The sequence below is a fragment of the Capra hircus genome, chromosome 9 (assembly GCF_001704415.2).
Source record: "Capra hircus breed San Clemente chromosome 9, ASM170441v1, whole genome shotgun sequence".
Taxonomy (NCBI): Eukaryota; Metazoa; Chordata; class Mammalia; order Artiodactyla; family Bovidae; genus Capra; species Capra hircus.
The window spans coordinates 73,643,283-73,664,474 of NC_030816.1; the positions used below are offsets into that span (position 1 = coordinate 73,643,283).

The 21,192-nt window shown below is 51.7% G+C and overlaps 1 protein-coding gene across 2 annotated transcripts in view; it reads right to left on the reverse strand.

Annotated features, from left to right (window-relative positions):
- The window catches only part of ZC3H12D (zinc finger CCCH-type containing 12D), a 34,557-nt gene continuing 13,966 nt past the window's right edge, over positions 602 to 21,192 (reverse strand). For both annotated transcript variants that reach the window (XM_018053330.1, XM_018053331.1), the window contains exons 3-6: positions 12,056 to 12,195; positions 7,891 to 8,125; positions 4,788 to 4,894; positions 602 to 3,319 (exon numbers count right to left, since the gene is read on the reverse strand). In XM_018053330.1, the coding sequence (XP_017908819.1) occupies positions 2,529 to 3,319; positions 4,788 to 4,894; positions 7,891 to 8,125; positions 12,056 to 12,195 (1,273 nt within the window). In that variant the 3' untranslated portion in view covers positions 602 to 2,528. The remainder of the gene's footprint in view (positions 3,320 to 4,787; positions 4,895 to 7,890; positions 8,126 to 12,055; positions 12,196 to 21,192) is intronic.

The following is a 21,192-nucleotide window of genomic DNA, read 5'->3' on the forward strand; positions in this document are numbered from 1 at the left end:
ATTCTTCCATCACGCACTCCTTAATGACCCTTCCATTCACCCCTCCCCTATCCGGCTCTCCCCCACAGGAGACTTTTTTTCCCAGAGACAGGGAGTCATACCCGTGCCCGCTGGCAGTTGGCTCCTTGCTCCCCGTCCAAGTTCTGTGTAAAATCCTGAGAGCAGGGATTCACTTGATCTAGAACAATGCTGACATGAGTGGCTTCTCTTGCTTCTACCCCTCAACCTCCAGAATTCTGCAGTTGTGTCTCAAATCACCTCCTAGAGGCTTCTGGGAAAGCTACACCATGTGGTTAAATACGGCCCAGCCCTGGGAGCCTCAGATTCAAGTGATGGAGAACTCTGCAGGTGTCCTTGGCAACAGCCTGCTGAGCATCCAGCAAAGGCCAGTCTCACCTTGGGCCATGCTGCGTCTCCTTGAAAAGATGAATTCCAGCCCTCTCCCACTTCCTGCAAGGGATAAATAACACTGAATAAAGCAGCCATAGCCCCAGCCCTCACACACAAAGTATCTAATGTGAGGAACCAGCCCTGGGCATGGGGGAGGTGGGAAGCTGCCACAAGAGAAACGGATACTCAGTTTGACAATGGAGAGTCCAGGTGCTGGAAAAAAATGATTTATTCTTGGAACACAATAACAGCTATGCAACTAGGAACATTTTATTCCCTCCCATCCCATTCATGTTTTGTGTCACAAAGACATACCAAGACTTTGGAAAAAATTCCAAAGGGGATTACATTGAAATGTGCTGTTTCTTCACGTATTTTTGTGCTTGTCTTAATCACAGTGAACCAAATAAAATAGCTTTACAGCTTACTAAAACTCAAACCTGTCCTCAAAGGAAGCAGTTTAAACAGTCCTAACTGTATATCAGCAACACAACAATTCCAAGTCAGGACATAGACCCAAGAGACAAAAGCAGCTCTACCAGAAAGCTTGTCTTGTCAAAAAGAAAACAAAAACCACCGTGAGGGAAATCCAATTTGTCTAGAAAGACTGGGTCTTCTTTAGGACCGTGGTCTCAAAATACTAAGGTACAATTTTGTGTGTTTCCTCTTTGGAAAAAAAGAGGCGAGGAAGAGCTCTGACTGAAACCCCACTAAGAATCTGGTTTAAAAAGATGAAAGGGTTTGCAGGAAATACATCGTCTCTGTATCTCTAAAGGCAGCATTGACCACACTGAAGGGCGCAGAAGCAGATTCTCCAGGGACACCCTGGGAGTGCTTGCCAGTCTGCAGTCTTGCCGGGGTCTGGGAGGTGGATTTCCACTGGGAGGTGCCTCACAGTCTTCTCAGGAACAAAGCAGCCAAGATCTGTGAGTCGGACTGGTACCCCGGAGTGAATGGGTGGATGTCACCCGGAGCTGCCAGCGCCCCGGAGGACACAGGGGCTGCGTCCTGGCAGCACTGCCTCATCTCCCCTCCCCAAACTAAAAGCAGTAGTTAGCTAGGAGAAACAGCAATGGCTGAGGTGGCAAGAAACCTCACAGACAGAGAGGCTCGTCCGAGGGCTCCTCGGATCCCCCTGGAGGTTTCTGAGCAAAAGTCCTAACTCACTGGGATTGGGCTCAGCTGTGAGGTGTGGCTCAGAAGGCTTGGCCAGTAGAGGGCCTGGGCTGGAAACTACCATGATGGACAGCTGGCTGAAAAATGAGGACACTTAGCCCTGAGTCAAGTGGGGGGTGTTTGGGTGTAAGGGCCGGGTACCAAGTGACCCGCCACACCTCCACAAACCAGCACAGCCACACAATCTCAGAGTGACAAGCAGGGCCCATACATGGAAGCTAGAACTCGGGGTTCCCCTCAGAGGTTAAAAACAGCTCATATGGCCAACATCTCCACTGGCCAATTGACAACAGATTTCAAATTTTATCTGCTGCAATGAAATCCAAGGCCTTTTACCATTTTCCCCCCTTTTGCCCATGACCCACATTAAGTTCACATGGCTGTGTGTGTGTGTGTTCGTGCGTGCTAAGTTGCTTCAGTCGTGTCCCACTCTTTGTGACCCTATGGGCCAGCCAGACTCCTCTGTCCATGGAAGCCAAAAATATATATGGCTACCAAGCACACTGGTAGCTAACAGAAGAATTTCCTACTTAGCCTGTGGGGTATGCTCTGCAATTTCCTATTTCACTCTATTTCAGGTATCACTCACTAAACTGATCTTGTGACCAACTTAGGGCTCCCAGGTGTAGCTAGATAGAAACAGCCATGGAGTGCTCTGGACAAAACCTTGGGGCTGCAGTGGGCCTCCTAGCCTTCAGGCAGGAGAAATAACTCCTGCCAGTTAAGGTCAACCTTATTCTGCAGGACATGGACTTTCAGCAGCAGGCCCTGTGTCATCAAGCGCCCACCATGGGCACCACAAAAGGTGATGAAGCTGGCTTCCTCCAGGGAACTATCTTTAAAGCAAAAGGGGCTGGCTCCACAGGGTGGGCAGGCCCGGGTGCAGGCTGATCTCCACCACCAGCCCAGTTAGGGTACAAGTCAAGACTGGGTCATTACACGCGGTGGCTTCCACTAGCTCCTCAGCGCTTCCCCACGGGCGCACTGGACCTTTGGAATCTCTGGATGAGGAGCATGAGCCTGGCCACGTCGGAGAGCTCGGGGAACAGGGCCATGATGCTGTCCACCTCGCGGGGCGGGAACATACTATAGAGCGAGGTGCGCGCCCTGGCGCGCGCGTCCACCTCGCCAGCTACAGCCAGGGGCGCGGGCCTCAAGGGCCCCCCGAAGGCACCGTCGTCCCAGTCCGACTCGGCCCAGGCCGAGCGGCCCGGGAGCTGGCCAGCGCCTGGAGGAAGGACCCACGGGTTGCCGGGCTGCTGGCGCGGGGAAGGCCGGTCGCTCTGCGGGGCGCGGGCGCCATACCCACCCCGCAGGCCGGGCGGGCTCAGGAGGCCGGGTGGGGCTGGCAGGGACGACAAGGACCCGGGCGCCACCCAATCGGGACCGGGCGGCGCGGGCGCGAGGCCGCAGCCAGGGCCCCGAGGGGGCGCCCGGAGAAGCCCCGGGTCGTCGCTCAGGAAGAGCCGCGAGAAGCTGCTTTCGAGAGTCGCCACGCCCGCCGACCGCCGCGCGGTGGGCAGGCTGCGCGTGCCGGGCTCCCGGGGGCCGGGCCGGGCGGCGGGGGCGTCCCGGGAGCCGCCCTGCTCCGCCAGGCTGGCCGCGCGCGCGCTCCCCGGCCGCTCCTCCTCACCGCCCGCGCCCCGCCAGGCCCGCGTCTGGGCGCGGAGCTCGTCGGCCACCGCCAGCTGTGCCTGGTGCGGCCTCTCCGGGTGGTAGAACTTGCACTTGATGCCGTAGGTGCATTTCTTGCCTGGAAGGGATAGAGTGGGGGTGGAGGGGGGGCGCCTGGTAAGACCTCCGGTGAGGATGCCCGTGGGGTCCCGGCAGCCCCGCGCAGCCTTTCTTGTTGGCGATTCCTGGGGGGAAGGCCCCCAGGCCTGCTGCAGCCTTACAAGGTTTGGGGTGAGAGGAGGTGGCTGGCGAGAAGTGCCCTGGGGCGCCGACAGGACGGATGCGGGTGCAGCACCCTGCTCCTCGTGGTACTGGGCGCTGCACACGGTACCCCAGCGTCACCAGCTAAGGCAAGGTCGTGTCTGCAGGCGCCATAACCACGGACTGAGACCAGAACTCTGGGTCCAGTGCCCTTCAGCCTCTACTTCCCCAGGGATCCTGTGGATCCTGCCAACCTCGGAGGTGAAGAGTAGGTGCATATGGATTGGCCTCCACTGCTGACTCGGTTTCCTCCCTCCCCCACCCTCCGTATTCCCCCCTGCCTCCGCAGTCCACATCCCTTGCCCTATTCCTTATAGACTGTTTTAACAGAGGTGATGGAATAATTTATCATCCAAACCAGGGCCCTTCTGAGAGTGGAAGGGAGAAGGATAGGCCACCAGAATGTGTGTGTGAGCACCTTAATTCTAACAAGAAATGATTTTCAGTATCACTTAAGACGTCCTAAACTTTTATAGGCACAAAGAAACCAGACCTGGGTATATTAAATAACTTGCTAAAGCAAGCTAGTGAAAGAGCTGGCTAGAAGTCTGGTGTCCCTGGAGGGCTCCGGGATAGAATCCTCGATTCTTAGTGGATAGCACCAACCAAAGTCTCCTACCAACCAAAGTAGGAGGGTAGGGGAAACTGTGGGGCAGGATGGGGGCACAAGGTGCCAGAGGAAGGGACTGAGAAAGGAGAGCTTGGGGGTGCACACAGACAGCAATCCTGGTTCCTGGACGTGGCTTTGCTCTGTGGGTGACCCCTGCATCCAGCCCTCACAAGCCTTATGCAACAGGCGTCTGGGATGGCAGTTCATCGTTACAATAATAATTACAGCTTTCTGACTGCCATCCAGAGAGGCTCAGTTACCTCCCCAGGGTCACACAGCTGACTAAGGGCAGACCCCGGACTAACAGCCCACGCTGCTGACCGTCAAACATCTCATCAGGATGAAACTCTGGTTCTCTATTAGGTATTTGCTTAATTTTACAAATCTTAACAGGCTTATTTTTAGCAACACTACACATCAGATACAATAACAACCTTCTCATCTGTTAGATGCATTTGCCAAGACATGAATTACGGATGAATCATGCGATGTATACATGCAAACAGAGCCTCTGTATTCTTCATCTGCTTATTAATACACATAGGACGTGGCCTATATTACCTTACACCTTTCTAGAAACGTGAAATATCGGAACCCAGGCTAGAACCCATGCTGTTGACCAGCCAGCCAGCACTTCTGACCTGAACAGGGCCCACAGATGTGGGGCGCTACCCACCGTAGGGGCAGTGCTGCCAGGACGGCTCTGGGGGCTTTGGCTTCCTGCTCAGGAAGTTGCTCAAGGTGGGTCCCCGACGGCCCAGCGGGTCATCAGGAGGCATGAACCTAGAAGACAAGCATGGGGGTGGGTGACTGCAAGCCACACAGAAACTCACCGCTGGCACCTGTTGGAGGGGGAGGAGGGCACCACCAGGCCTGGCTTTGGCCTGGCCTCTCAGTTCAGGGCTCTTCTCCCACCCAGGAGTTGCAGCGTGTTAGAGACGCCCAGCCTTTGTCCACACTGACCGGCACAGAGCTCAGCATGGACAGCTCCCAGGACAGCGGCCCCGGGCCTCATCCAGGTGTTTCTCCTGCTGAGTCAGCAGTGTCAGACTCACTCAGCAGCTCCTTGAAAAAGGCAGGCTCCCGGCCTCACAGGAGAGCTTCTTAAACAGAACCTCGGGCTATTCAGGAATCTGCATTGTAACAGTTTCCCAGGTGGATTTTAGCCACTAACGATGAAGCAGAAGTGCACCAGGCCTCCCCAGGACTTAGCCTGAAAGCGGTTCCATGTTGTTGTCTAGTGTCCTCGACAGGTGGCTAGAGACCTCCATGGGGCCACAAATGGCCTTTGGTCCTGTGAACTCCATTTCTCCTGTGTCACCCTGCAGCTCTGGGCCTCTCAGGTGCAAGATAAAAATTTTACAGGGTCTGAAAGGCCAGTCAGCAGGTCAGAAAGGCAGAGGATACAGGTGTGGCCTGCACACAGGTGTGGCCTGGGCTCCACCCCACCTCCCCGAAAACCTGGGGTCTGTGGGGGGAATGTTCCTATGTCACTCTCTGACACCACCCTGCCCCCTGCCAGTCCCTTCTCTTCCCCGGCATTAAGGAAGAAGGGAACACAGCCACAGAGCCCAAAGCTCGAGGAGGAAAACATTTCTCAGAAGGAAAACTCCCTCATTTAGCACAATCCATTTTTTTTTTCCTATGTGAATACTTTCATTCCCAGGAGACACTCGAAGGTCATACAAAGGTTCCACAAGAGAGGGTATGGATTCTCATCGGGGGCCTGTTTTTAAAGACTGGCTTCCCCCTAAGAGTGGAGGGTCATGCTGGGGTCCCACCCTGCAGACCACGTCCACCAGGCCGGCCCTGAGCTGGGTGATCCCCGGGCGAGGACAGCCTCTGTGGCTGAGATCCCAGCTACACAGCTGGCTTCTCAGAGTTGGGCCCTGACCAAGAATCCGGGGAGCCACCCAGTGCAGTTATTAAAAGTTCCCTGAGTCTTCACCTCCTGCTCTTTCCTGGGCCTCACAGCCGGGAGCTGAGCCAAGATAGCCCTGTGGACATGCCCTGGGTGCGGGGAGGGCGTCCTTGCCCTCAGGCAGGCAGCAGGCTCTGCACTCTGGCAGCTGGGGACCTCCGGGTAGGCCCTGAGCGGAGGCCAGTGCGTCGAGAGGACTTGGCCTGGACCCCGAGCTGTCGCCAGGCCAGAGGCGGCCATGATCCATCAGACCTCAGTGAGGATTTTCTGGATCCCATGATGACCAGCCATGCCAGATTTCCTCCAGGGCGGAGCCAGAGAGAGTGAGCTGCCAGCCTTGAGAATGTGGACATGACTGTGGGGGTTACTGCAGGGTAGCTGCTGTGACCATCTGCCCTGGGGCTTAGCAGCTAGCCTCTGCCTCCTTGACTGTGAGCCTGGGGGTAGTGGGGGCACCAGTGCCCTCCTGGAGGCACATGTCCCAGCCTGACCTAAGAGTAACCACAGCCTCTACAGGGTACAGTCCTCTCTGATCCTCCAGATCACCTAAGGGGTAAGAGTGACTAATCTGTGCGTGCGTGCTGAGTCGCTTCAGTCATGTCTGGCTCTTTGCGACCACATGGACTGCAGCCCGCCAGGCTCCTCTGTCCATGGGGTTCTCTGGGCAAGAATACTGGAGTGGGTAGCCACTTCCACCTCCAGGGGATCTTACTGACCCAGGGATAGAACCCGCGTCTCTTATGCTTCCTGCATTGGCAGGTGGGTTATTTACCACTAGCACCACCTGGGAAGCCCTTTGACTAAACCAAAGTGTGGTAAGTTCAAGGTGAAGAACGCTCAGCCCAGTGAGGTTGAGAGTTCGCCCACCGCACGCAGCTGGTAAATGGCAGAGCCTCAGCTTGAAACCTCATCTGCTGCTTCCAGCTCTTTCTACCACACACGCAGCCCCCCAGGCCCCAAGGCTGCGTGCAGCGGCCGTGTGGCCTCTCTGTCCCCATCTTCCCTTCCTTAGGGCTGCAGCCAGTGACAGTCATGCACTATCTACAACTTATTCCTAGCCATTGGGTGCCCATGTATGCCAGGCTGGCTGGGGGCCGTGGCAGATAAAACACATACATGCCCTGCCCTCACAGAGCTGAGCAGCTAGCTTGTCCTCAACCACATTCTTAACAGCTAAGGAGAGAGCCAGGAATGAGGACCGAGCTGTCATCCCTGGAACAGAAATTGAGACGGGAGCCAGGTCTCAGCGGCCGTGCCCTCCCCCACCTTGTCCCACCCTGTGACCACGCCCACCCGGCCAGGCTCCTCCCCTTGCCCCTCAACAGGCCACCGCGGACCAGCCATCACTCCTCCCACCTTAGCTCTGCCAGGAGGCCCTTGTCCTGCACCTGCTATCTGGTCTGTACCTTGTGACCCTGACCACACCCTCCCCGTCCCACCCACTGCCCTGTCGCTGGTTGGTCCAGGGTGGACCTGGCCCAGGGCGGGCAGATGAAATCAATCAGATTCTCTGGAAAATGTCCACCAAGCCCTATTAAGACAGAGTCAGTTCCAAGATCTTAAACAGCTCCAAAGAAAAGAGGATGTTGCCCGTGCCTGGACACCTGTCAGGCAACTGGGTGCTGGGTCAGCCGGATGTGGGCATGGGAACAGAAAAGTCACAGGCAGTGGGGACAAAACAGCCCCAAGGAGAAAGCTGGTCGCGCAAGAGCGGAGAACCGAGAGGGCGACAGAGATGGTGGAGAGGGGGTGTCTTAGAGCCCGTGACTGAGCCCCGCGGGCCCGAGCTAGTTGGAGCGGTTTCTGCCGGTCACCACCCCCGTCCCACGCACCCTGGGACCCCGTGGGCACCGCTTACCGATCGTTGACGAAGGAGAACATGAGCAGCCTCTGCTCGATGAACCACTTCCACTCGGGGTTCTCACTCTGCAGGTCACGGTAGTTGTCGTTGGAGACGATGACGCCGTCCAGCTCGTAGGCCACCTTCACAATGTAGCGGTCGTCATAGCACACCACGCGCTTGCCGCTCACCTTGCGGGAGGGCGTGTACACCAGCACTGCCTGCCTCTCCAGCTCCTCCAGCACGTGCTGCTCTGCAGACCGCAGGGGGCACCGCATGGAGCATCTTCTCCGGGTAGCCGGACTCCCCACCCCCAGAACCAGCCTCAGACCCGGGGCAGGTCCAGCAACTCCAGGCTCCTCTCCGATGGCCCCCTCCTCCCCGCTTCTTCCCCCTCCCCCCCACCTCCATCTACGTCAAGGAGGAGACTCAAGTTTGGTCCCTGGGGCGGGAAGATGCCCTGGAGAAGAAAGTGGCAACCCACTCCAGTATTCTTACCTGGGAAATCCCAGGGACAGAGGAGCCTGGCGGGCTACAGTCCATGATTGCAAAGAGTCAGACACGACCGAGTGACTAACCCTGGACACTGGGGTGCTTTGCCCTTCTCTGAACATCCAGTTTTTCATTTATAAAATAAGGAAAATGACTCCTGCACCTGTCTCACAGCACCTGTGGGGAGACTGAACCAGTCAATGTGGGGCTGGTGAGCCCCCACGAAACCTGGGAGGACGGAGTATGTCTCAGGTGGTGCAGGCGTTACAAGGTCACTTAACAGGAGCTAAAATCTGCATACCTGGAAGTTCTACTCTGTGATCTTAGCTGCGAATTTGGAGACAAAAGAAATTCCTTCCGCATGAAACAGTTACCCCCAGTGTGGAAAAATATGAGCATGTTCTTCACAAATTGTTCCTCCCCTCAAGTCTAAGTCCTTTGCTATGTGACATGGTTCCCAGACTTTTAAAAAGTGCATAATGCATATAATGGCACAAAAGTCACTTTAAAAAAATTACTTGTGTGCCTGATGATCATTTGTGATGTATAAAAACATCAAATCACTGTGCTGTATACCTGAAACTAACATAATTGTGCTCAGTCATGTCTGACTCTGCGGCCCTGTGGACCGTAGCCCGCCAGGCTCCTCTGTCCATGGGATTCTCTAGGCAAAAATACCGGAGTGGGTTGCCATGCCCTCCTCCAGGAGGTCTTCCTGACTCCGGGACTGAACCCATGTCTTCTGCAGTGTGGGTGGATTCTTTACCATTAGCACCACCTAGGAAGCCCACTAATATAATACTGTAAGTCAATTATACTTCAATTTAAATTTATAATTAATTTGTTAAGTGCCACGTGTGCAGCACTCTCTTTGAGAACAGAGCACAGTTTGTGCTTTAAAGTCCCCATTGCAGCTCCCTCCACTCCCTTTAAGATAACCCAGTTTTTAGAACTTTGTATTTATAACTCCCTTGCTTTTACTTTTTAGGATGCATACATATGTACCCTTCAAAAGGATTATTTCTAACGTGATTATGAATCTCCAGACTTTGCACGAATGGAGTCCTCATGTGTATATCCTATGCAATTTGTTTCTTCATTGAACATTGTGTGGGGGAGGTCTGGCCATGTCAAGGTTGTCAGTTTTGCACAGAAGTCTCCCTGTACAGGAGACAAGGATTTCTCCAGGGTCTGTGTTAAGAAGTGATATTGCTGAGTTGTAGGGAAAGCTGCCTTATGAGACAATGCCGAATCATTTTCCAAAGTAGTTATATCAAGTTACTACTCAACACAACATCTAAGACGAACTTGCCAGCACTTGACATTTGCAGGATTTTAAATTTTTCCCGATCTATATATAGATTGGGGATAGATAGATAGGGTATAAAATAGCCTCTTGTGGTTTTATGTTGCATTTCTCTGGTTACTAATACAACTGAACATCTCTTCATATGTTTATTGGCCATTTGTGTTTTCTATCAAAGGCTTGTTCATGCCTCAGCACATATTTCTATCTGTCCTTTCAGTCTTACTAGCTTGGAGAAGTTCCCTGTAGATTCTGGACTGTGATCCTTCATCAGGAATATGTGATGTGTGGCCTTTCCCAGTCTGAGGCTTGTCTTTTCATTCTCTTGTTTTTGCGGTATCTACTAATGAACAGAAGTTTTTATTTTAGTGTAGGCAAATTTATGACTCTTTCCCATCTCCTGACACTTCTTGTGGCTTGTTTAAAAATTCTTTCCTACCCCAAAGTGAATTCCCTACACTTTACCCATTCTGTGTTGCATAATATATATTGCACAATATTGCATAACTGTTGAAAGCCACCATCCTCCGCATTCAGACCATAAAGAGTAATCTGGGATGAGAGGTCCATGATGAACACAAATGTTCATTCCCCGGCTTCTCATAATCTCATTGAAAAAGCAGTGAAAAAGTACAGAAGGGGGAAAAGATCCATAATCACATTAAAAATCACATTAAAAAAAACACCAGCAAAATCAAATTTTGATAAATTTTAGGAAGACAGAAAGCAGGTAGGGCTATACTGATCCCTACATTATAGAGAGAGCCATAACCTCCAAATGTGTACAGAGGCTGAAGCAGAGGTGGAGCCTGTTATCTGCAAAGCCCCGCTTTCCAGCAGGAGTGGAGAGTGGGGAGAAGTCAGATGATTAACTGAAGGGTTACTATGGGGCAGCCCCATCCACCCTTTCCTGTCCCCGACTCTATAAGGGAAGTGAAGATGTAACTACAAAGGAGGAGGCCTTTGACCTCTTACAGTAAAACATCACGCTTGTGGCAATGCCACTTCCAGTTCCAACAGCTGCCTCTTGCCTGTTGCATGCAGGGTGCAATGAAGCAAACTCTGCTGGTCAACATAGTCAAAGGTCAGCCTTGACTTTGGGGAAAAGATCCAAATACCAGGAGAGAAAGTCTATGGAAATTGCACAGGTGTATATTTAACCAGTCTGGTTCTTTATTCACAAGTAAACACTAACAAGCAGAGGATCACCAGACTTTTGGGAAGAAGATTTAACAGCAAAGAGAGAAAAAGAGAAGGGAACAAAGAGAATCAAAGAAAAGAAATATGATTCATGGACCTTCAGAGAACTTTTTCAAAGTCTGTATTAGTATAGGAATATTCAAGAAGATACTATAAAACAAGAATAGCATTTCATTTAAAATAGAATCAGAAAGAGAAGAAGAAGCAATTGGTTAACACTGATAGAACTGAAAACAAAACAAAAATCTTTCAGTTAAAAGACTGGAAGAAAAACTCAATGAAACCTCCCAGGATCACTAGAGGTCAGTCATACCATCGCTAACATGGCTGACACAACACCAGTAATATCTCAGGATGGGACCTCTTCTTATAAGAAAGCCAGACAAACAAACAAACAACAAAAAACCTGTTTATTTAAATGACCTATTCTGTTCTTCGTAACTTAAAATATTCCTAGCTGATGTAAGAATTAAAAATAAAGAATTCCGTGGATGCCGATTTCCCTTTTTTTTTAAATGAAGAGACTGGACTAGATATTCGGTGGGCCAAATGGATGTCTCATTCATTTCCTATACTCTATTAGGGGCGGGAAGCAGACCAAGTTTTTCTGCAGAGTGTTAAAAGTTATAAAATAGTTATTTTCAAAAGTTAATCTTTCACACTAAGAGAGTAAATACGCCCAATCACCTGTTCAACAACTATTAGGCACCTATGACACTAGATATTACACTAGGTGCTAGGGCTCTGGCCATGCTTTCATGGAGCTTAGAGTTCAGCGTGCAGAAGGCAATGGCACCCCATTCCAGTACTCTTGCCTGGAAAATCCCATGGATGGAGGAGCCTGGTAGGCTGCAGTCCATGGGGTCTCGAAGAGTCGGACATGACTGAGCAACTTCACTTTCAATTTTCACTTTCATGCATTGGAGAAGGAAATGGCAACCCGCTCCAGTATTCTTGCCTAGAGAATCCCAGGGATGGGGGAGCCTGGTGGGCTGCCGTCTGTGGGGTCGCACAAATTCAGACACGACTGAAGCAACTTAGCAGCAGCAGCAGCAGCAGCAGAGTTCAGCGAGGAAGACAGACACCATCAAACAAACGGTAAGCAGACAGCTGATTGCAACTGTGGGGAGTGCTGCGGAGGAAAGGTGTGCAGTGCGTCTTGAGAGTGCAGCCACTCGAGCATACCTCTAATCGGGGCGTCAGACCTCGGTGGCTCTTTCCTCCAGGAGGGGACAAAAACTTTGATGTAGGTGTGTCCTCTGTCCCTGAACCAGTCCACGGCCAGCTGGATTCCCCGGCAAGAGAAGATTTCTTTATTCCCATGGCTACAATGAGAAAACAAAGGGATCTGTAGAGAAACAGGCGGGGATCTGTAGAGAAACAGGCGGGGTTTCTCAAGAGTGGTTTTTCCTGGGAATAGCCTGGATCCTAGTCTCATCATCAAAGGGAATCAGGCAAATCTGCATTTTGAAAATAGGTCATTCTTTACACAAAATATATCCCTTTATCGGAACCAATTAGCTTGTGATAACATGCAGGGGGTCTCAGGCTCCTTGGGGAGCACATTCATTCCAAGGATGAAAAGACAAGCTCCTCTTATTAACTGAAGCTTACAAGGTTCAAGAGAGGGTTGTCAATGTGATGGTGGGGTTCCCAAGTCCAAGTAACAAGGTCAACATGCCCCACAAATTCCACTGAAATCATCCATGCAGGAAGGAGAGAGTGGTGTGAGAGGTTGCTCAAAACCAGGCAGGGACTTGCTACTGAAGGTTTGTCTTGCTCCTAAGAGGAGTAAGAAGCCGGAGAAGGAGAAGACCGGGGGTACATGTGGTGTGTGGTGGCTTAGGGGTAAAGATGCTGCCTGCCAATGCAGGAGACAAGGATTCGATCCCTGGGTTGGGAAGATCACTGCGAGAAGGACATGGCAACCCGCTCCAGTCTTCTAGCCTGGAGAATCCCATGGACAGAGCCTGGTGGGCTATAGTTTATGGGGTCACAAAGAGTTGGACACGATTTAGTGACTGAGCAACTGAGCAGGCATGCTTATGTGATCTGAGCTGATCTGATGTATGTTTCAGAGCTCCACCTGGCAGCACAGAGGACAGTATGTTGGAAGGAGCAAGAATGGAGGGTGGACAGCAGTTAAGAAGCTGCCGGGGTGACTGTCAGAGCAGAATCTGATGGTGATCTGGCTCCAGCTGGTGGTGATGAAGAGGAGTGAACTTGAGAGATAGATACTCAGGAGGTACTATCTCCAGATGCAGTGACAGCTGGATACAGGGATGCTAGCGAAAAAGACAGTGAGGAGCTTCTAGATCTCCAGCTTGTATCAGAGGAATGCAGGGCCCTGAGACAGACCCTGGTCTGGAGGAAGACAGGATTTAGAGAAAAAGATCCTGAGTTTGGTTTTGGACACATGTTGAGATGGGAAGAGCCTTGGTGACCTCTAAATGGAAATATTAAATAAACAGCCAGGGTTCAGAAGACAGGTCTGGGTGATAAAACGCATGACTCATCTGTTCAAGTACTGGTTGGAGCCACCACGTGGAGAGAATTGCCCGATCGCCCAGACAGGGAGTGATTGGCCAGGGAACTGGGCGTGGAGGCGCTCCGGAGCTCAGCAGCTGGTTGCGGGTAGAGGAGGACAGTCACACAAGAGACAAAAGGCGTCTATCAGAAAAGAAGAGGCAGGGGACTTCCCTGGCGTTCAGTGGTTAAGGCTCCACGCTTCCAGTGCAGGGGACCCAAGTTCAGTCCCTGGTCCAGAACTAAGACCAAAAGATATATTAAAAATTAAAAGTAAAGGAAAGAAAGGAAGGGGGTAAAACAAAAGAGACTGCACTGTGGGAGCCTTGAGAAAGAAGCGGTCAAATGCTGCTCTGAGAAGCCAGAGGATCCCTTAAAACATCCCTCAGACTCAGTAAGTAGAGGTCAGCAGTGTTTTGCTGCAGAGGGAGACAAGGGCATGGATTTGAGATGCTGAGAATGCACACTCAATGAACGCAGCTGTGGATGGGCCACAGACCAGCGAAGGCCAGATTCGCCACCCTCTGCTCACGACTTCCGCCCCATCGCAATCCCTCAGCCCTTCGTCCTGGCCATGCACCTCCCTCCACTCCCACTGCAAGGCCTTTGTACCAGCTATTTCCTCCCCTCTTCACCCAGTCCATTCCTCCCTCTCCTTGAGATCTCAGCTGCATCACCACTTCCCTAGGAAAAGCAGCTCCATCAGATCCCCCTGTTACAAGCCTCACAGCAAGGACACGTCCTTGTCCTTTCTGCACTGAACACAGCTGGACGTGCACATCCACCCAGGGGATGAATAACCCCCCCCCCCCGCTTGCTGGATCATGGGCTTCCCAGGTGGTACTAGTGATAAAGAACCCACTTGCCAAGGCAAGAGACAGAAGAGACTCTGGTTTCATCCCTGGGTCGGGAAGGTCCCCTGGAGGAGGTCACGGCAACGCACTCCAGTATCTTTGCCTGGAGAATCCCATGGACAGAGGAATCTTATGGAACCCTACAGTCCAATAGGGTTGCAGAGTCGGACACAACTGAAACGATTTAGCATGCATTCATTTCTAAATCATAGGTTCCTGTTGCTGCCCATCAAAATCCCAGCACCTAGCACAGTGGTGTCTGATCATTGATAAGTGTTCAGTAAGAACATGTCGAAGGAATAAATGACTGAGAAGCAGGCCTTGTGAGCAGCTGGAGGAGAAGCAGTCCAGGTGCAGGGAAGGGTTGGCTGGAAGGACCCTGATGTAGGTTTGCATGTCCAGGGACCACAAAGAGGACAGTGTGGCTGGAACGTGTGGAGTGAGTGAAGGGGAGGTGGGGAGGCAGGAGGGGGCGTAGCTGGGTGCTCAGAGAGCCAAGGTCCCCACGACTCTCGCACCCTCTCCACATCCAAGCAACGCCAACATATCAAATCCTCACATCTGTGCTTTCTCTGGTGCGTGGCTCCTTCTGCTGTTTTCTCAGAGAGGGTTAGGAGGGGTCCAGGTTTGTCAAGAGAAAAAGGGAGTCTGGAAACACTCATCAGTAGCGTTGGAAGCCGGGCTTTTGGGAGATCCAAGAGGACTCTACACCCCAGAGACGTATCAGAAACCAGGCCTCGACCCCTAGGTCCACAGGGTCTTCCAGCTTAGGGTAATAGCCCTTTGGCCGCTGAGGCTAGACTGTGAGGCTTCTGCAAACAGTAAGCAGAAAAATATCAATGGGGCCATCCGTGGAAAAAAGGAAGAGGAAGTGGAAAGCTAGTCCCTTCCACCCCAGCAGAAACTGAAAAAAGAAAGGAGATGGAGGAAGAATGTGGAGGCCATTCACAGGGTCCTTACCCTGCACCCTCCAGGCATGCCCCACCCACTGAGCCATGAGGGGCTGAAGAGGCTGGAAACACCGGGACGGGTATGAACAAGATGCTGAAAGCTTGTCTCTCAGCACAGCCTGGGCGAGTCGCCAGCCTCTCAGAGAAATCCTGGTTTCAGCGGATATAGCATCCCCCAGGACTGCAGGGCCGTCGTGAACAAAAGTGGCGTCTAGGTGAGCCCGAGGCAACACCCCTGGATTCCCTACTTCCCCTGGAGGATTGTGTGTGGCCTGGGAGTGGACGAACAGGGGGTGTCCCAAGTGATGCTAGCAGTAAAGAACCCACCTGCCAATGCAGAAGACATAAGGGTCACTGGTATGATCCCCAGGTTGGGAGGATCCCCGGGAGGAGGGCATGGCAACCCACTCCAATATTCTTGCCTGGAGATTCCCATGGACAGAAGAGCCTGGCGGGCTACAGTCCGTGGGGTCGCAAAGAGTCGGACACGACTAAAGTGAATTAGCGCAGCACATACACAAGGGGATAGCACTAAAGCCAGTGTGGCTCCCCCAAAGGCCAAACAGGACCAATGTCCCTCTGCTGACCATTCCGGAAGCAAGGCCAGCCCCGTAGCCCTGCAGCAGAGTCCAGTGAGGGTCCCAGACCCCTCTCCCAGCCAGCACCAGGTCTCAGAAGCTTCCAGATGCCATTTGAGAGAGGAGTGGGAGAAGGGAGAGGAAACATGGAGCTGGAGTCATCCAGAAGACAGAAGAGGCTGAGCCACCACGCATGAGCAAGTGTGACGTTTGCTCCTTCCTGGTTCCTAGAAGGTAGTGAAGAGATTTCATGTGTCACAGAAAATAACTTCTATGTTGTATGCAGTTGCAGCAGTGATGTGAACATTTTATGACACCCACACTCCTGCCTTGCCCTGCAGCACGTATCTCTTGGCTACAGCAAAGTATGTGCATGCATGCTCGGTGACTTCAGTCATGTCTGACTCTTTGCAACCCCACGGACTGTAGCCCGTCAGGTTCCTCTGTCTATGGGATTCTCCAAGCAAGAATACTGGAGTGAGTTGCCATGCCCTCCTCCAGCGGATCTTCCCAACCCAGGGATCGAACCCACGTCTCTTACATCTTCTTCACTGCAGGCAGGTACTTTACTGCTGAGCCACTGGGAAGCCCTGCAGCAATGTCTACCCTCAAACAGTTCTCAGAAAAACAAATCATTGCCACAATTCTTTAAAATTTGTTTCTATGGCATGCCGTGAGGAATGTGGGATCTTAGTTCCCCGATCAAGGATAGAACCTGTGCATTTGGGAGCATGGAGCCTTAACCACCCGACCGCCAGAGAGGTCCCTACAGTTCTTCCCTTGGTTGCTCTCTTTTCTGTGACTACGTCTATATATCTGTTCAACTGTTCAAACACCAGCTTTCCATCCCTGACGCCTTTGATGGGTGTGTGATTTGGGGCAGGGATGGGGGTAAACAGAACCAAGTGCCTGTGAGGGGACAAAGATGAGAGGTGTGACCAGTTCCAGTGATTCTGGAAGGGCCTCAGCATGCAGTGGCCCTGGCTGGAGGCAGGTGGAGGGGAGGGGGTTGGAGGTTCAGGGGTTCAGGAATTCGGGAAGAGAAGAGCTAAGGAATGGTGCCACAACAGCTTCATGCAGCAAAAACTGGCCCCCCAGCTTCTCGGACACAAGACTCCAACCAAGAATCTCCAAAGAACAGGTTAAGTACCACCTAGGCCAGCTAGGCCAAGGCAAGAATGGAGGAGGTGCATGTCTGTCCACCAGTTCAGCCAGGACCTTCCCTGTCTCCCTAAGAAGTGCCCTCTCTTCCAGTTGGAATTCCAGGCTCAGGGAGTTCAGGGACTGGCCCTCTCTGGAATGGAGGATTTTCATTCAGGATTCACTCATTCACTCATTCATTCCCGTTCTTGCATGGACCCTACCCCGCTTCAAGAGCCTTCTGATCTCTCGAAATGTGAAGATTATCTATTATTCCGTCCTTACCATGTTTCTTTCTTTTTCCCTAAACCAACCTCAAAACCCCACCATGGCTGCCCTAGTTCTGGTCACAGAACACCCTGGGCAATGGCAGGATCGATGCCACAAGCAGGGGAGACCTGCCTGCCACATGGGAGCGGGCAGAGCTCTGGTCATAAGGCTCAGCGGCCTCGCTGGGAGCCCAGGCCCCGCATTCAGAGGGAGGGACGTAAGCCAAGGCACCCTCCCCTGTGGGTCTCCTCCACTCGCTCAGCATCCAGGTGTGAGCAAGCCTCTCATCAATGGGGCGCTGTGCTTGGGGGCCTGGGGAGCAGCGAACGAACAAACCTGCCCCCAGCTTCTCAGAGCTCATTTCCAACAGAGTCTGAGTACCTGGCCACTTTGCACATGCGCCTGGTTGAACCACTGCAAGGAGCTCTTGAGGACCCTTGAGGAAACTAAAGCAAAGCCGTGTGCTCAGCTCACAGATCTTGCAGTTGACCTCACAGCCTGATCTGTTGGGCTGCAAACTCTTCCCCCTACCCCATCTCTGTTTTATCCCTCTTTATTCCTGGGCCTTTCTAGTCTCCACCCCTGGGATCCAGACAGCAGCTCCTTCAGCACAAAAATTACCAGCTGGTAAAATGCTCAAGCTGAGGGAGGGACCCTAGTGCTTATTAACAGTCAGTGAGAACCAGTTCATCAAGCAGAAAGCTGAGCAGCAGGCCCTGGGAAAAGGCGAAAGGAGTGGTAGGTTTTGAATAAAGGGAGGCGGTGAGGGAAGTGGGTTGGTGCCCAAAGCAAATTCTGCCTACATGACAAATGTGCCAGGGGCACCCGCCCATTAGCGTGTAGCCATCTACAGTAACTGACAATCCCACTGAACACTTCTGTATCATTAACTATTGCCCAAAAAATTCTCTGCAGAAATTAACAGCTCACAAGATAGTCCTGTGAAGAGTGAGGCGGTGGTTTTGGGGTGGGACGAAAGGAAAAGTTAAGCAGTGATTCCTTTGCGGTGTGAGATATAAAGGCCCAACACTGATTGAATTGTGTTTCTTATTTGGAGTTAAATTACAAACACTCTGAAGCTGGAGTTTATACCCATTTCACCAAGAAGTCTCTCCCCAGCTCAGGTCCAGGGGGTGACTTCTGAGAGAGGGTGCTCCCTTATCTCATAATAGGAGAAATGGGTACAGACTTAGGAACCCAAGGTCAGTGTGGTCAGAGTCCACTCAGAGGCTGAAAACCAGGTTGAACCCCCTGCCCAGGAGTGCACCCCCATCGGTAGCCCTTGATGAAAACCTCCATTGCTGATCTGAGCTTTATCATCACTGAAGATTCATTTCTCCACCATATGCCAGAACCTGTTAAGGTCTTTAAGAGTTTAAAAAGGTAAACAATAAGTTTAACAAAAAATCCTGTACAACCCAAGGCAAGGACACATTCAGATGAAACCCTTGTCAAGGCCAGTAAGAGGATGGGAAATTACCAGGTTGTTTTCCCCCAAGCTGATGGCCCTCAGATGGCTCCTTTCTAAATTTGCCTACAGAGTGTTCACCACTTGTGCTTATGAGCGCATGTGTGAGTATTTGTGAGTTTGCCAGGCAAGAAAAATGCTGACAAGAGTTGGCAGCGAGAATTCATGCTCTTCCTGAACACCATGGTGCAGCTGGTCACAGGCTTTCAATGGTCACGTTTTTTTTAAAGGCATCTTTTTAAACCCTGCTGGACCATTTTCTTAAGGCCAAGTGTACAGCGACTCCAGGGCTCAGCTCACATCTCCCTGTGTCCTGCACGTACACATGCCCACATACACACCCCTGAAGGTGTATATATTGTGCCTGGAAACCAGTCTCTGTGCTTCTGGTCAGGCAGAGCCACCATGTGATGCACCCGTTACCTTCTGCGGGCTCCCTACAGGCTAGGCCCCCCAGGAGGGGTGTGCTGGCCCCTAGGGAAGGAGTGAGATACAGCATCTCCTGCCTGGATTACACCTGTCTGGGCCTCATCATGCCTGGGAGAGCTCGGTGGAGCACAGGCAGGCTCTGGTCCCAGGGTAGCCTGCCCTAAGACCAAAGATAGTACAGAATTTGCAGCCCAAATATACCCGGTGCCAGAGGAAATGGAAAGAGCACTGAATCCAGAGCCTGACACTTCTCTGTGACCTTGAGCAAGTTACTTACTCTCTCTGAACCTCTGCAGAAGGTTCATATCTCTTGCTTTGCATGCATAAAATAATCACCTGAATCCTAGAATGTCAGAAATGAAAAGCTACTTGAGACTGTTATTACTCAGCGCAGCCACTTAATTGTAATAAACAGGGCTCAGAAATGTCAGATGACTCACGAGGAGGTCACACAGTGGGTAAGATGAGAAACTGGAGCTATACCAGCTGTTATGTACCATACCACTCACCACATGTGGCTATTTACCCTTCATGTGAATTCTAAAGAAATAAAATTGGAAGTTCAGCTCCTCTGCCACACCAGCCACATTTCCAGCACTAGGTCACCCCGTGTAGCAAGCAGCCACCGCAATGCACAGTGCAGGTACAGAACATTCCATTTTCACAGGGACTTTATTGGGCCGTCCTAGGCTAGAGTTGGTGCTAGAGGTAAAGAATCTGCCTGCTAATACAGGAGATGCAAAAGACACAGGTTTGATCTGTGAGTCATGAAAATCCCCTGGAGTAGGAAGTGGCAACGCATCTCCATATTCTTGCCAGGGAAATTCCATGGACAGAGGAACTGAGTGGGCTACAGTCCACAGGGCTGCAAAGAGTCGAACACGACTCAGCACACACATACACACACAGGCTAGAGGCCAGAACTCACGTCTTCGAACTCTAAGCCCCATGTTCTGTTGCCTGCTTCTGACCTCCCTGGTTTCCTACATGAAATACAAGGAATTTGGCAAAACTGTGCTTAGTTGCTCAGTTATGTCCAACTTCTTGCAACTCCACGGACTGTAGTCTGCCAGGTACCTCTCTCCACGAGATTCTCCTGGCAAGAATCCTGGAGTGGGTTGCCATACCCTCCTCCAGAGGATCTTCCCAACCCAGAGATTGAATCCAGGTCTCCCACTTTTCAGGTAGATTCTTTACCATCTGAGCCACCAGGGAATCCAAACTAGGCAAAACTAAGGGTGAACATAAGGTCTGGCTTCCCAGGTTGCCATCTTAGGCCTGCACCACTGCAACTTATTGATAGAATTCTCACTGAAGTTGACCTGCCACTTAGGAAATGATAAATGAAATGAATGTTCCTGCTTATAAGAGCCAAATAGACTCCTTTTGTTGTTACAGTGGGGAGATGGAAGACTCTTGGAATTGAGTAGTATAGGTCCTATTGAAATGACTTGAACAGAACTGTGTGCTCAGAACAAATACATTCCCACTTCTTTTAAAAAGCATTTGGTCAGTGACCCTCGCTGCCACTCTTCAGAACAGCCACCCCAGGCTGGGTTCGGCCCCGACAGATAACCTTGGGCTACCCATTCTGAAGACCTGGGGAGAGGGGCCCATGGAAACTTCCACAGTGGTGGCAAGGTCAGAGCACAAGGATGAAGCCAAGGTCTGATGCAGTCAGTGCTGACCTTGGCCAAGCCCATCCAGGTCATTTCTGTGCTTCTTCTCTCAATCTAGATGTCCAGAGGCAAGGACAGATGACCCCCTCTCACATTCTCTGAGCTAATGGAGAGGCTTAGCACCTCCTGTAAAGCATGACACTACCTATAACTGCTCATTCTACGTCAGTGGTTCTTTATGTTTTGGGGATCACAGACCTTCTAAGTGCCTATTGGAAGCTTCAGACCTTCTCCCCAGGAAACCACAGCTATATATACTGATTCCACATTGTGTACATCGTTTCAGGCCATTGCTGCTTTGGAAGATGGAAGGGGCTGCATGCCAAAGAATGCAGGTGGCCTCCAGAAACTGAAACAGGCAAGGAAACACATCATCCCCTAGAGCTCCCAGAAGGAAACATAGCTCTGCCACCACCTTAATTTCAGCC